General features: G+C 40.7%; 1 protein-coding gene across 1 annotated transcript in view; it reads left to right on the top strand.

The window, feature by feature from the left end:
* LOC114433828 (AT-rich interactive domain-containing protein 3B-like) overlaps positions 1 to 16,577 on the top strand; it is a 41,098-nt gene that overhangs the window by 7,709 nt on the left and 16,812 nt on the right. The window contains exons 3-4 of the mRNA XM_028402558.1: positions 12,268 to 12,342; positions 12,748 to 12,820. Of these exons, the coding sequence (XP_028258359.1) occupies positions 12,268 to 12,342; positions 12,748 to 12,820 (148 nt within the window). The remainder of the gene's footprint in view (positions 1 to 12,267; positions 12,343 to 12,747; positions 12,821 to 16,577) is intronic.

Genomic DNA, 16,577 nt, shown 5'->3' with positions numbered 1-16,577 from the left:
TACCTTCATATTGCATCTGACAAGTGTGCTTGATTAAAGGTTGGTTATGGTCTTAAAACCATTTGGAATGTGTCTGATCACATCAGGCACACACAGTACCTTTCATAACAGACAGTAATGCCAAGGTGACATTCATAGTGTTTCTCTGTCTTGTGCATATAAAACAAAAGTAAATAAGAACGCTTGACAGTTATGCAGTATCTTGCTGTGTCAGATTGTGTGTTTTGCAAAGTTACAGACAATGGGCGACACACTCACACAGGTGTGGAAGAAAGAGAGTTCAGCTGTGATCTGGAATGCACTTCCGATTGTGTAGAGAACATAGATAGTATATAACTATGTATGGAAAGTCTGTGACGTCACCTGTAGATTTCTGAAGTGCTGTTTTGAATCTCTGTGGGAGGCTTAGACTGTTGTCATCTTTGTAGTGTCACAGTCCACCTAAACTCAGGCAAAGAGGTGGAGGGTGAGAGGAGCTAAAGCAGTTGGGCAGTGGAAGCAGGAAGCTGTCACAAAAAAGGAACTTAATAGAGACCAAAGCCATTTTTGTACCAGGCTGTAACCATATTTATTTCTATAGTAACAATGACCCCTTTAAAACATGAAGGTCTAAGAGGTCTAACTCAGTTCCAAGAGGCCACAGGGTGAACTGCAAATTTTCACACATTTAACACTTCCACATGGGTGTGTATTGCCAGCCTTGGAGCTTGCTACTTGGTTAAAAAAACACTACTGTGACATCATATTACTGACATTTTAATAGAGATTTGAAAGATCCTTTATCTGCATAGTCACTGATCACTATGCTATTTGTTTTTTCTAATGAAATACAAGGACAAAAGAACTTGTCACATTTGAATGCAAAGGGTGCCTGTCCATTAGAGTTGTCACACTTCTTTCCCAAATCGACCCTGGAGGATTGACTTTCTTGCTTCTAATGGAAACTGATGTCTGTTGTAATTTGATCAGTTTGTAGTGAAACCACAACCCCCCCACCCCACATTCGTCCTTTGCTACCACTCCCATCGAAGATATAACACCTGCTCTTTAATGCAGGCAAATAGAGAAAGGGCAATAGCCAAACGAAACAAAGACATTTAGCAACGCCTTTGGCAGCTGCAAGGAAAAGAGCCAAGGTCATATGACATGTTGAGCAAAGTCTTCTTAAGTTTTATATACGCTGAATAGGCATAGGCCACCAAGAGATGAACATTATCATCTGTCATGCACAGACTGTAAAAATCCATGTCCATCTTACACAGACTGTACAGACTGTAAATACTCCATCCTGCTTTGTTTATTTAATTCTATTATTTTATCATTTTATTTCTCAAATTTACAGAGCAGCTGCTATTATTGTTGTTGACTGTGTAAACTGCTCACATTCCTTGAATTGCACCCAGGGGACAGATGAAGTTCTTTGATTTGATTTGATTTGGTTTCAAGGCATAAAGTGATATATACTGTGCATATGTAAATTGACTACTGCTTACAGTGTAGTTGCAGTGACCCTTGGCACAGTGCATGAGGTTCTGGTTTCCTTGTGGCATGCATGGTCTCTTTACTGTGTATGTTCTTTAGTGGTCTGTCTTTACTCCACTTCACAGGGTTAATTTTCTGTCTGTGGTATTTAACAGGATTGTAATGACTCGCTTAGAATGTGAAAGCACAGTGTAGCAGACTTCTTCAACATTAAAACCCATCTGACACTATACGTTACATACTCCATCAGAACAGAGAAACTGTTCTGGCTCTCAGCGCTCCAAGAAGAAAATGATGCCTTCTTAGCATACTGGTTTAAGAGGTCTTGCAGCTTGTTCTTGACACATTGTCTGAGCAGAAACTTTTTCCTAGGTGGTTTCTGAGACCAATTGTGTAATTGGTCAGAATTTTGGAGCACAGAATCCACACATTCCAAACAATACTGTCTGTCAGACCTATTGTTCAATCTATTATCATGCTACGAGAATGAACCTGAACAGTATTGGCTCATTATCATCCCTTATTCAGGTAAATAGATATTCAGACAAACAAGGAAAACCATTAAATTGCAAATAGTAGCTTCCTCCTTCTCCACTTCAAACATGCTCGCCTAAACTGCTGTTTCTGCCGTTGATCAGCGTCTATAAAACCTGACAAAAAGATGTATCTGTTCTCGTGTAGCATGTAACACACTTTACTTTCTTCACTCTTTTAATAACAAAGCCACCAGGGACATACCTAAATAACCAACACTGGATATCCACGTAGACACATTTAAATCGAGGCTATTGGAGTACAGATTGGATATCGACTGGGTAATTGATCTAACTAAAAATTGCCTTATTCGCCTTGTTCAAAGACCTACCACACAGAAAGTGATTCAGAAATGCAATGCAATTAAAGTATAGGGTGGGTCATATCAGGGGTATAAAACAGTGTGACGTTTATGAGGCTGTGTATGTTTTAACCACAGCATCCTCCAGATGAAAAGTTGCAGTTGTAGACAAGAGTTACAGTCCTTTAGGTTCTGGCCCCTGTTTTGCACCTATTAGGAATGGCCAGACGGTGATGAGGTGAAGGGTGAGAGTTGTCTATTGTTAGTGGCCTTCTTGGCTGTCTTCTGCCACTGCTTTGGCTGAGCTCCAGGCTAGTGTCAGGGAGCTGTAGGTGCTAACTGGGCCACTGTGTCAAGGCACTTGGGTAAACACAGCAGCTGACTGGGACCTGGCACAAAGCCATGCAGAGGAGAAGGAGTTGAAAGAGTTTCAGGAGGCTTTCCTTTCACTATGGCCTGTCTGCTTTTCAGTCAGCATTGCACTGGCTGCCAAAATCCCATGTAGTTTATAGTACCATGTGGCTAGGTTATTAGTGTAAATCTTCAAACACAAGCTGAGTGTAATCATGTGCTTGTAAGAGAGAGCAACCGGCAGCAGAGGAAGAAAAAAAATCTCCTGGCTGCAACCCAGGAAACGTCACATTACACTAAAAGCAATGTACTCACAGCTCAGCTTCCAACATTTACATTCCACATTCAGGGCTGTACATCACAATCACCACAAGAAACAAACATTAAGTAGTACCACTGTTAAAAGCCAGAGGCTTTTCTGAAAGATTGTACGAATGCACAGACAGATTCATAAATGAAGGCACACTATCTAGAGCAAAGTCCTGTCTGTAGTAGTGATTCATTTACACTGGTTACTGGACAGCATAGGTATACAAAGAATAAGGTATAAGAGTTTAAAGATTTGTGTTGTTGTTGATGTCTTGTTTTTTTAGAAAATAGTTTTGCTTAAAAGCTATATAACCTATACTTGCTATCCTATATTATGTTATTTACTGGCTAATAAGTTGGATAAATGCAGCTTAACAAATGAACAGATGTCACGTGGTATTTAAATTATAGGTGTACTTAAAAAGCATAAGTCCGATGTAGGATATTTCTACTTTACTTGAAAATGTACTTTTTTTTATGCCACCAGTGCAGGTAGTGTTGTATTCAGCACCTGTATTGAATCAAAAGGCTTGTATTGAGTCATTAATTCATTTCAGATACAGACACAGAAATACAACAGGCTCTGACCTGCAGCTGATCTGGTTAATAGACAATCACACTGTGAATAGAACTATGGACCATGTCAACTTGAGTCGATAATTTCAAAAGCCACATTAGTAAATGATTAGTGGCACAGAAAATAGAATTATTAACAGCAGAAACTACCATGAATGTAGGTTATTGTAAAATATAAATGTTTTTGCTTTAATTATTGCTCTATTCGTAAACCTCTTTCAGTGTCAAGCATTCTGCAGTGTAGAGGTTTTGTTAAATTACTTGAGAACATAAATGTTGTCTAGATGAATACACTTGTTTAATGTCCAGGTGTTTATCTTGGTCAGGTGTGTTTTTTGCATCAGAAATGTAAATGAATGTCAGATCACAAAGCTTCTTTTCTAACAAACATCAATGTATTAATGTGGACCAGGGTTCAATAATGTTTATGGCAGATTTGGGATGCCCCAACCCCCCATGGAGCCAGCCTTGATTAGCCAGCCATCTGGTCAAACAAAGACATCTCAGGTTTTCCTGCCCTAAATAAATGTGATTAGAAAACCTTAGGAAGCTCCATGCTTTCAGTAGAAAGAGGATGTGTGGCCAGATCATTTGCTTAAACAAACTACTTGTATTCCCAAATTACAGAGCAGTCCATTTCGGTTGATAACAAAAAAATGTAAACCATTGTAACTGATTTGAAGAAAATGTATTTTTTTGATGGCCACACATTTTTTGTATAGCAAGAATACATTTGTAGAATGTATCTTTAGTACACAACTTATACCAGAATGATATATGGGAATTATGTAGTGTTCAAACATTTGCCCTACCTGTTAACATACAACAGGAAATACTGTATGTCTTAACATGTATGTATTCTTAGTAAGTGCTCTTTCAGCTGTTGTTTTATATCAGTGCAGTCTGTTTGCTCTGTTACCTACTGCAGATTCTCTGCTGCTGCAAAAATGCAATTTCCCCATAATAATCATCACAATTTTATCTAATCTGATCATATATACACAATGCATTTTTGTTATGTCTGTTATGGCCATCAAGTGGCAACTATTCCAGTATTATTAAATAGTGTAATAGTACAATACAGCTAAATCAGCTAAAATACTGTATATATAATACTGACGAAAGAGTGGACAATAGGAGACAGGTAAACAGAAATATGTGCCAAGCAGCTACACTGTGGAATGGCATCAGTAATTTCATTGGCCTACCTGCTCACTGTGGGCTCTACTTTGGCGTGCCTCTGCTAAGTGATGTAGTTAGTGTAGTTAGCTACTCATGCACTGGTTTTGTACTGAGTAGTATCGCACACCATGGTGGTATTTTAAACCAGGAACTTGAGAGCTTTTACCTAACAATGCGTAATGGTTGTCTGAATACTTTGGTTCAGTAGTTCCTACATTAACTACGAGTTTGGTATGGTCAGTTTTTGGGTGTTTCTGCTGTCTTAGCATCCAGTAAAGATGTAGAGATGTAGCTTCTTGTTGGTCTCTAGAGATGAGCTCCAGATGCGTGACTGGCTGCAACATCCCAGCCCGGGGTCCCTAGGGGGTAATGGCCTGTCAGAGGTGGAATGCCCCTGCACACTTAACGCTAGCTGAGAGGAAACAGATACGTCTGACTCTGAACAGAGAAATCGCTCCTGATCGATTAGACTCAACAAAAAGCTGTGAATCGTGCTTATGGTTTGAACATTTGATACTATGCATTCAGAGACAGTCATAACACTAACTTCTCTCATAGATACCCCGCTCTACCCCCCATATTTCTCTGTCCCCTGCCATACGCCTGACATCTTAGTCATTTACCTGTCTGACTACAGATGTACTGACCTTTGTCATTTCATGTATTGTTAAATGTGATGTGTCCTAATAGCAGTGAGGGTTTTCCGTGGGTTCTGAATGTATCAAGTTCCCGGTGCTGTCAGTATAATAAGAATGTATATAAAGGCCCATCAGGTCTGTGTGATGTCTCCTGCTGCCATTAGCATGGGGGTGAAGTGGATTCTTGCTCTTTGAAAGATGTGAGATATGCAAGGTATTTTTAGCCAAAGCTTTTAACCCTGAAGAAACAGCTAATAGCTACTTCGGCTTGATGGCAGCAGTAGTTTCTTGCACTAATCGGCTTTGATTACAAGGTTCCCCCAAAATATTGTACAGTCTACAGCCATTGAAATAAGTGCTTAAGCATAATGGAGACAATTTAATGTCACTGTACACTTCACAGAACAAAACTAATAGTTTCACATAAAAATTATCCAAGAGTGGCATTGAAGGGGCCCCATGCAAGCCTGTGCACAGTGTCTTTGGAAAATCTGGTCTCTGCGGTCTAGTATTTTCCGGCTCTGAAACATTACATTAAGGGGTTAACTTATGGAGGACTGTATATGGTGGCACAGATGTGATTCACTAAAATGTTTGCTCTGCCTGTGAAAGGGTCTTTGAACCAATGAGTGTGAACTTCTGGCCACACCACCCTATAAACGTTGCATTTGTGTGAGGCAGCGAAAGGGGCCGGCTAGTGTAATGGGGGATGGGGCCTCTGCCTGTGGAATGTGGTATCTTGGTGAAAGGGCTGGAGCTGAACAAATGTAGTCAGTTTATTTGGCACACCACACTTACTGGTCACCAACAGACATGTTTACCCAAGAACTAAACATGCAGATCCACTTTTTCATTCAGTCTGAAATCTACCTTTATAGGTCCAAGTGTGGTCTGTCTATCTCTGGCTGTTAAATTTAACGAGATGGAAAAAAATACACAAATCTGCCTGTTTGTGTCTTTCTGTTCACACTCCCCACCCATTTTTTGTCTGTTTCTCTCTCGCTTTGTAATTGGAGTGATTAATGGAGGGAGGGGTGGTCTTGCCTAGAGGCCTGTTTTTCAGTGCCCTATTTAGAGGTGCAGCCTCATTGTGGCCAGGGCAGGTAGCAACATGTTCTCCTCCTGGACGTTTAGTCCCTTGTCCCCGCCACTTTGTCTGTTCCCCCAAAAGCCAGAAAGCTCTTTAGCTACAAACATGACTGGACAGTCGGAGGCAGACATTCCCCTGGGCCCTGAGCTGCCAACTAGCTCTTATGTGATCTCCTTTTTTATTCCCTAATAATTGTTACAACAGAATCAGAAGTGGGTGTGCTTGTGAGTAGGACCTCTACCATATGGTCCTGAGTGGCAGTGAGATTTACTTCCCTTGTTGCACATGGGATCACGATTAGCCAGAGCCTTTGTTGGCGGCAGTGTATGGCCAGCTCACCATGAGATCCTTTACAGTAGTTAGCAGATAAAGGACGCCATCCGCTCAGCCCAATTCCCCATGCACACTCCCCTCACCCATCACCCCTCCCAAATGAAAGAGCCCCTATAAATGATTCTTGGATTCCCGCAGTGGGATCAAGGCCCCAATTATTTGATTTGGATAAAAGATTTCTGCCCCCCACAATGCATGTTTTCAGAGTCATGCTGAGAGGAAACACTCACTTTCTGTGAGAGCATGGAGGCAACTTTGCAGATGGACTAACTGAAGGCATCAGGGCTTTTGTCCTTCTTAAGATATAGAAACTTACTCTATATATAATCTGGTTTATTCACAGATCGTTTTCACAAATGGATAGACAAGGAAATGCTTTTTTGTTAGTCTTTTATTTATCTCAGCATGTTCAGTACATTCTTCAAAACATAACAATTTAGATATTGTGCTTTTTTTAGCCAAATGTCCAAAACAATCCGTAAGCATTTACCCACTTTTATGGATACTTTTCATTTATCACTTTTGTTGGCTGCGATCCAGTTTTCTGCTAGGGACCTTAATTGCGATTAAATTACTACTGCTGCATCTGTTTAAAAGATTTCCTTTGCTGAACTGTTTTGACAGGCAGCAATTTGGCTAAAAAAGATTAGTCCTGGAATGAGATGTTAAGAGTACCTGTGGGATGAGAGAGGCTCTTCTGTTATTGTGAGATCCTGTTACTGGTGTACAGGAATGTTGGTGGATGCATCTGAAGTCAGCTTTTCTCATGCTGTATTCTGGTGGAGTTTGCACTAAGGGCACTGCCGCATTTTGGTTGCCTTGATTTACTGCCAGGGGTTGCTATAGGGATTTTCTTTGTGTTTTGTTTTCATTGCAGATAGGTGTGACTGTTTACACAGTTTCTGTAAATAACTGCAATTTGATGAGGGTTTCCCATGGATACCTTTACTGTGTTAGGTAGTCTTGTTGGAGGTGAAGGGGTTAGTTCACCCTCAGAGCCGGGATCCTGCCCTCATCTCAGATTCCCTGCATGGCGGTAGATGACTGAGGATGATGAGTATTGACGTGTGCTGTGAGATTGCGTCCGGAGGGGGCTGGGGACTTCCCTGTGTTTGCACATCCAGGGCTATTGATTTGGGCTGCCTGTTCAATGGCTATAGCCCAGGGGACTTGGTCTGCAGTATATAGCTGTGTAGGGTGGGACAGAGTGAGAGCAATGACTGTAGCTAGGAGTAGAAAGACAGTGGTTAGGGGTAAGGCTCAGGGCTAACAGGGCTCTAATATACCAGAGACACATGTGCCACTCTTCATCAGGCTTTGTTTAGTCCACAGGATCACACTGGCAGGTTGCAACAACAACAACAACAACTGTTTTCAGGCCCCATCAGTGCTTCAGATAAGCTATTGTGTCACTAGAGACTGGTGGGTTGGCAGTTGAGAGAGAGAGTTGAGAGTTATCTTACTGTTATCTAGTATATGAAAATGACCTACTTCTCATGGGTTCAGTGGTGCTTACCAGCTAGACAAACAGTAGTCCTGACCTGTTTAAAGCATGTGTTGAAGTTAACCATTTTTTCTAGCTTTATTGTCTTGATTTAAATCCTGAAGTCCAACAGTGACTCTTTGCCTTGCTCAGTGGCGGCTATTTGAGGCTGCTCGTCCTCCTACTGGATGAGTGGAAGCAAATCACATGGTGCTTTTATTAAAAACAAGGCTCTTCATCTAATAACAGCTCCACTATCAAATTGGAGAAGTGCTGTCAACATCCTGAGCAATCAATGCCATCCATCCCCCACTCTCCAAGCAGCAGCCATTAACCCTTCTTGTTCCGGCATGCCTGCCTTCACTAAAATGGTGGCTCTTCTCCAGACATCTTTCTATAATGGCTGCATAGAATTACCCCCAAGCCATGCATTGACATTCAAGTAGGAGTGCATTGTGTAGTTTGTCCAGTGGAGGGTTATGCAAAGAATGTCAACTTGTTGAAGGTTGTCTATTATATCGTGTGGCCATAATGTCACACAAATAGACAACACAAACACCTGCATTTCATAACTTTTGTATTTGAACCAAATGTTTTTGTTTCAAAAACAATGGAGCAATACTGAATGGTTGCCAATATAAAAATAATGTAAATGTTTTATTGAGAAGATGATTGTACACATTGGAATAATGTTAGTTGTGGCAGTTTAGTGGTACCTGGCTATTGATTATCATTTTAGTTTTACAGAATAATACAAATCAAAATCTACATTACGTACCTTGAGAGACTTTTAGATCACCACTCAAAACACAGCCTCCATAAAGACTTGTATACAGGCACAGTGGTCCTATCTAATGAAAACACATTTTCCCTCCCCCTGTGATGAGCTCCTGCTCACTTCTGGTCATCTTCCTTATTCTTATCCCTGATTTGGCACTGCGCCAGTCAGTCACGTATGACCATAATGTGATTAGGCCACCCACCGCCTGGCCAGTAAACCTGCTAACAGCATGAGAGAGACAGAGAGGAAACACAAGCAGCTTAAACATATGAAGGCTTTGTTCACCCTACACCCAGCACACACACAAGCATGTGTAGGCAACAGACAGAAATGTGTAATGCTTTAAGTAACCTAATCTGACAGGATTGAAATTTTAAATTGCACAAATACAAAAGTAATTGGACAAGAATACATTAAAAAAATGCAATATCTATCAGTCTAAACAATTCTAAATTTTATTAGGCAAGCAAACTTTGAAACTTTGATAGCTTGATCCTTGCATGTTGACAGGGTGTGGGAATTTCTTTTTTTGAAGAACTTAAGGGTGGAGCACTGGATGTGATGAAGGGGCTGAGGTGACTGATCATAAGGAGCGGTCCCAGCACATCAGCATCCACTCTAACGTAACAAAAAACAACATAGTGTTAACATTCCATGGCTGACCAAGGGCCCAGTTCAAGAGCCAACATGTCTATTCATGGTTAACGGCGTCCATGTTGTAATTACTGAGCTCTTTTTGAACCAGCCAGAGAAACACACAGGTTTTCTATAAATGCAACCAAATAATTACTAGAAGCAATTATACGTAATAATGGAGAAGCCTTCACAGTTGTCCTTAAAATCCAGTTTCATTGAAATTGAAGAGGAAAGAGTCTGTGCTAGAGAGCACTCCACACGTCAGTTTGAAATATTGTCACCATAGTCTGTTGCAGTAAACCTGAGTACATAAATGTATGTGTAAATTACCTTTATGTACATGAAAGTTCAACCAATAGTCCATAGGCCATGAAGAATAGACTGTGTGATGTGAAGTAAATTCCTTGATTGTTTTGGGGGTGAAAGCTTCTTTGTTTAAAGGCACCCTTAAAATTGTAGTTAAAGCAGAGAATAGGGCAAAAAGCCAAAAACTGACACTGACTGGACAGTGGCATCTTGTCACTTTAGACCTTTGTTCTCAGGATGTCAGGAACACCTTGACCCCTGCACACCCCTGACAGTGTGTCAGAGTGTCCCTCTGGGAGGTTTAAGTGTGTGTGTGTGTGTGTATAGATGTATAGCTGTGTGTCTGTAGGTGCGCATATGTGTATATTGTGTATCAACACATTTGTGTTCCCCTAACAAATCCAAGGCCAGTAACCTAGCAGCTACTTCTTGCTGTTTTGTAGGTACATACGATAGTTGTGAGCTGGGAGCTAATTCTGGGGTTTAAATCACAGTAACAGAGTCACTATTAATCTGGACATTATAAGTAACTAAGTTCACAGTTAATAGTTATTTATACATTAATACTTATATTATATACACATGTATCTATTTTGAAATTCACATGCACTAGTTTATCTAACTTTTATTAAAACTAGAAAAGTAAGTTGCTGAAAAGAAAATGGAGGAAACCTAATAGCTTTTTTTTGTTAGTGTCAATGTGATTACACAGTTTTGAACCCTGGGTATGGAATAGGAAAAATCCAGCATGTATATACTGGGCTGCCTGCAAAGTTTAAGCAAGCACGTGGGACTACACATGTCTGCAATGTGAATTATCCTCTGTTATAATCATTTATAATGGTTAACATTTAACAGATGTGCTCCAGTTATGTGCAAAGGTCTATAAGGTTTCAGATGTTCCATACTGTATATTTACCTTCACATAATCCTATTGCAGCTCTGTCTAATATAATAGAAAAAATAATATCGATACGTGGACAGCAGATTGTAGGTCTGTGTATGTACACTAGTTTCCTTTACAATATATCAACTAGTTGTGTACTGTAATAATATAACTTTTGTGCTTGAAATGTCACATTTTGGATCATAACTTTTCATGCTAATTATGAATTAAATCATTTTCTTTACTTATATGTATATATATATGTATGTTAAATACATAATATTGTCATTATGCATACCAGTTTTTTGGGACAATGTGTAGTAATTTACGGAGTATGTTGTCTAATTTATTTTAACTGGTTACCTTGAAACGCACCTTTTTCAGGAGGTTTGTAAGTTGATGGCTGATGAGTGTTTGTTTAGGGAGCACAAATGCTGACAACCATTACACATACAGAGAGTGAGAGGGTGAAAATGACTTGCTCTCAAGGGCCTTGACAACCTTTGCCCTCCTGGCTCTTGTTTCAGGCCCTGTAATTGCCACTGACCAATGGGCTCCCGGATGAAACTAGAACCCTGAACTGCGGCTATTAACGTCTCCCTCCAAACGGATCTTGTTTTGATTCCCAATGCTTTTATAGGTTTTGTCTTTGGGAGACATTCCTGGTTGGCACATACCGTGCACCCCTTTCTGCCCCTATTTTCCTTCCTTCCCGTCTTGTGGGGCCATTGCCCCCCTCCCTGCACTCACAAACATACACACAGCCTTGATCACCCTTTGCACATGTGTTTGTATGCTAAGGCTACTGACCAGCCCACCCTCCCCTGGCCCCTCCTGACAGCCAGCTACACTCCATGAACTTGGCCACCCGTCACAGCTGCGTTAAGATTGAAGGATGGGGGGCCCTTGTATCCAGCTGGGTCGGAAGACATAGGTGGGGGTAGGGCAGGCCCAGATGCAGATGGTTTAGGTCAAATGGAGATGTTTGAGGATGAAGGGGGAGGGGGATATTGCAGCTCTGGGGCACAATAACTCCAGAAGTGCTCTCTAACCCCTGGAAAAATGCATTCTTGAAGTTTGAGTATATATTTAGTTTCGATGAGTTTGTATTCCAGAAGGTTGTTTGTCTTGACTTTGCACCACAACTTTTAGCCCAAAATAACTTTTGACCTACTGTCAACATCAGCCAGGCATTGCATGATCTTCTCCGCCTCAGCATTTGTCCTGTTTGAATCTCTGTTCTCATTGTTAAATAAATGTGTTCCTTAGGTACACTTTTAAGTAATGATTTGAGATCCATTGCAGAAAGCACAATCTCCTTGTGTGTTAAAGTGATCTGTTTGTGTGCTGACATGTATTTTTTTTATTTTTTTTTGTAGAATGGCAGTGCAGGCTGGGCAGATGAGGCTGACAGTAGCAGAGGAAGAGGAGAGGCCTCCAGAGACTTTGCTAAGGTAAATACCAAAAAATGATCACTGGATAACATTTGGTTTTGGTCGTGAGACAGCCGCAAGGAAACCCATACATATTTGTCCGTCAGTGTGGCAAGAATATTTTTATTTTATTTGCTTTATGTTCTTTAAATGCAGAGCTATAACTAAAACTTCATGCAGGCTGTGCTAAACTAGCAGTGACAAAAACAAAAGGATGGATTTTCTTTCTGTTTTCACATGTCTGCTAAATAAAGAAAATAAAATATTTAATCCCTTGCTATAGGCCACCTATTTGTTTTTAGAGATGTTGACAAAAACAGCAAAACTGAGATGACTTACCTTCCAGTGACAACTTAACATTGCAGAGGCCACACAAGTTAAACAAACATTTGTGCCCTAATAATCTTCTGTTTTTTTTTCTTCCAGTTGTATGAGTTGGACAATGACCCCAAAAGGAAGGAGTTTTTGGATGATCTCTTTACCTTCATGCAGAAAAGAGGTTAGGATACTTTCCAGAAGTCTACAGCATATCAAGCAACATCTGCTTCTTTTCTTGGTTTGATAGGCTATTTTGTATACATTTTAACATTAAATATTTTACACCTATGGTTTCTTAACTCTCTGAAAGATAGATTTTTTTTACTATAAAACACACATATCTCACAGTGTGAGTCTAACAAAGTTGCCACAGTTGTGGCATTAGTTGGCCGGTCGGGTCACGTGGTAAAAGCAAATACCACACAACTTCCCTTCTTAAGTCATTTCCTGAGGTGGGGGGTTTAATGTAGACTGACCTGAGTTACAAATGCGACTCTGGTCATTTAAAATGCGTTTGCTTCTCCGGTCGTATGTCAAGTGTGTTTTGCCAGTGATCAACTCAAAAACCATGCTGTAACTCACACCATAGTGGCTAAGAAATCCTTTACTAATTCCCTCCCAAGAGTAAAGGACTTAAGGTGTCAGCAGGTGAGCTCTGCTTCAGTTGATCCTGAGTTTCTGTTCTGTATCAGAGCCAAGTGGATTTTGCAGTAGCCTAACTTATTTAGCTGGTCATCAGGCAGAGAGGCTCAGCATTGTGCTGTTTTGACACTGTCTAAAAGACCTTTCTGACCGGGGCTGCTAATGCACTTAGGCTTTTATCAGACAAACCTGGAGCCAGGCATGTTACATGGCTTGAGCAATACCTCCCAAGGTGAATCACAATGTTATTACAGTGCTGCATATTTCACATTATGTTTTGGCAGCTTATGATGGGTGATAATTGACTGTGAATGAGTGTGTGCTACATATTTCAATATGTTTTGTCATACTGCAATGGGTGAATCCATATGTGATGTGATGCATAGTGTGTTTTATCAGACTATGACAAATGATCATTGTGCATACATTTTTTTGTAGATGGGCCAATGTACCCTGACAAGAATGCCAGTGTGCTTTAATGAACATTTAAGTTCTAATTCACAAGAGCAGCAGCCTTTGTGTGTCTGGTCTGGTCTTGGCACCCAGAGGTCTTGTTTGGAGGGTGATGAATTAAGCTTAAACCGAGAGGGAGGGACAGGATCTGTCAGGGCCCTGTTAGCATCTCTGTCCAGTGGCAGACGCTGGGAGTAGTTGGCTGACCCTTTACTCACGCTACTCAGACAGAGAAATCCATCAAGCTGACTAAAACACCACCTGACAGCAGACAACTTGCTGATTACATTGTGTGATTGTGTACATTATTTTCTTACACTTTGTAAGGTTGGGAAAATATATTTTAAAAAGTGTAGAATTTATTTTATTTAACATTTTATTGCCATACAATTTTGATTAAATACAGAAATTAATTGAATTATAATATTGAATGAATCACTGGTAACATTTTAAATTATACCAGTGACATTTTCTCTAACTTGTTTAGCTGAAGTACATTTCCAGAGTAAATTACAATGAGTGTCAGTGGACTCGGCTTTCATGGATCATCATCAGAACATGTAACCAGGTGCAAGAGTGCACTGATCAGCGCCAAACAATTATTACTGTAAATCCAATGCATATAATAATAAAAAAAAATAAACACAAAACACAAGTGAGACAAAAATTGTGGTGAGAGTGAAAGGGCAGAGTTAAAAAAAATCTCAAAGCTGTAACTGAAAAGGTGAAAATTAATTGGCAATGGCTGCACAGTGCTTTAAATATGGATCCAAGATACAGCAGAGATGTTGGAGCAGTTGTAAGAAATCTGCTGAATACCATTGAGCAGGAGGGTAGTGTATAATTTCAGCTACTCCAGAGTGATTTCTTAACCCCTCCCCTAAGATAAGAGGCACTTGGCTGACCTCTGCTGTCTCTCAAACTTGAGTCTTAATCACAGGGAATTACTTGACTGGATTCCCCTTTTCTGTTAGGGCCAAGAGTATATGAGATGAAGAACAAGCCTCACTAAGCTCTTGTTGAAGACACCCTCTTGTTACTGTGCACTCTGTTTTCCTGCCATTTCACTTCATAGAAACAAGATTAATATCAGTGACCTCATATCTAAGAAAGTGTCTCTTGCTGTAATTATCTGAGAATACTATGAAAGAGATATAAACGATCGACCTCTACATTTTGATAACTGCAGAAGGGGATGCTTATAAATGCTACATTTTGTTAGGTTATGTGAAATGCAAAGGAATCTTTGGACTGAGAGAGACAAATGGTGAAGTGCTTTCCCACCTTGGCGTGGGGAATCAGCCTTGAGAGGAAAGCCGTGGCGGAAGGAAAACTTATGAGGGATTCCCATTTCCTGCCTTTGCCCTTAAAAACAGGCATATGTGTGTGTGTGTGTGTGTGTGTGCGTGCATGCATGTGTGTGTGTGTTAATGGTTGAGGAATTTTAGCAGCTGTCCTAAATAGTGTCTGTGTGTAAAGAAGGGGCCCATTGATGGGCTCTTACACAGAAATGTCAGAAGACACACATATAAACACCCCACCGTTACTCTCTTTGCTCTTTCACTTTGTGAGGACTCCTCTGTCACACCGTCAGTGTCATATCAACTACTGGACTCTTTGCTTATAATTGACCATCATAGTATTTGTTGCTTTTACCTATAGAACAGGATATCAGCAGAACAGTAAATGTTCATGTATATATTAGTTATTTGCTCCAGCTACACACATTAGCTAATGGCCTGACTTGCTCATGTAATAAAAATGCACTAGGGCTGCTCACATTGATAGAGTGTGGGAGGAGGATATTAGCTGTGATGAGTTATGCCGACATCATTGTTCATTAAATCGATTACAGGTTTTTCTGTTTTACCCCCTCCCTCTACAGAGAAAACTTTCAGTGCTGGCTCGACACTAACTAACCTCAAAGGTGTTGATTAAGCAGATGGGTGATTGTTTGTTTTGGTTTGACGCCCAGTTACTTTGTTATTGGGGATGGGGGTTTCAGGGCAGGAGATAGGGTTGTGAAGTGTGGGGGCAGTAAGTGAGGCTGCGGGAGCTATGGGTGCACGATTAAAAAAAAAAAAAAAAAAAAAAGAGGAAAATAAAAGACTGATGCAGCCAACTGCCTGTCAGCGCTGTCCACTTGAGATGATTAATGGCCACAGGCTGTGATGGACAGAGCCAGAAAAAGAGAGGCTCCTGTTCAGTGAAATCACTAGTAGAGAAGGGAGGGGGAGTGAAGACAAGTGTTTTAGCTCCTTCTCCTCGAGCCAGAAAACCCCACACGTCGTGTCAGCAAAGGCAGGAGATCCATCCCAGTGTGACACTCTTAATGGGAAGTGTAGCTTCAGTATAAGAGGGACCACATGGTGTGCTATCACTGCTTTAGAGTTATTTTAGGGGTAAATCCCTGCATAGCGGCTTTAAGTCTGTTAATAGTAATAAAGTACTAAGTAGGACTTGTCTGTGTCATTAAATTTCCAGTGGTCTAGAATGTTCTAGATAAGAGATTTAAGGAATTAGTAAGAATTAGAAAATGGAAGAGCAGAGAGAATACCAGAACATCAAGTGTGCTTGTTGTGATTGAGAGACCAGGCTATCATTACAAACAAGTATTGATCACTTTGTCAGTTTTCTCATATGTCCTGGGGTAGCTGGACTTTCTCAAGCAGTGTTTGTGATGTGGGAAAAGTGGCCTCCCAGCAGGACATTAGAGGAAGTTCCCCAACTGTAACCCAGAGACCAAGAGCTCTGTCCACACCAATTACACCATGAATGGGCTCTGGGGGATCCATGTATGCATTATATTACTCCCCTGGTCAGCCTCACACTGGTCGCTCGTA

This window comes from Parambassis ranga, chromosome 3 (assembly GCF_900634625.1).
Source record: "Parambassis ranga chromosome 3, fParRan2.1, whole genome shotgun sequence".
NCBI classification, from domain to species: Eukaryota; Metazoa; Chordata; class Actinopteri; family Ambassidae; genus Parambassis; species Parambassis ranga.
Note: the sequence above shows the minus strand (reverse complement) of the source record. Positions and strands in the feature narration are given on the sequence as shown.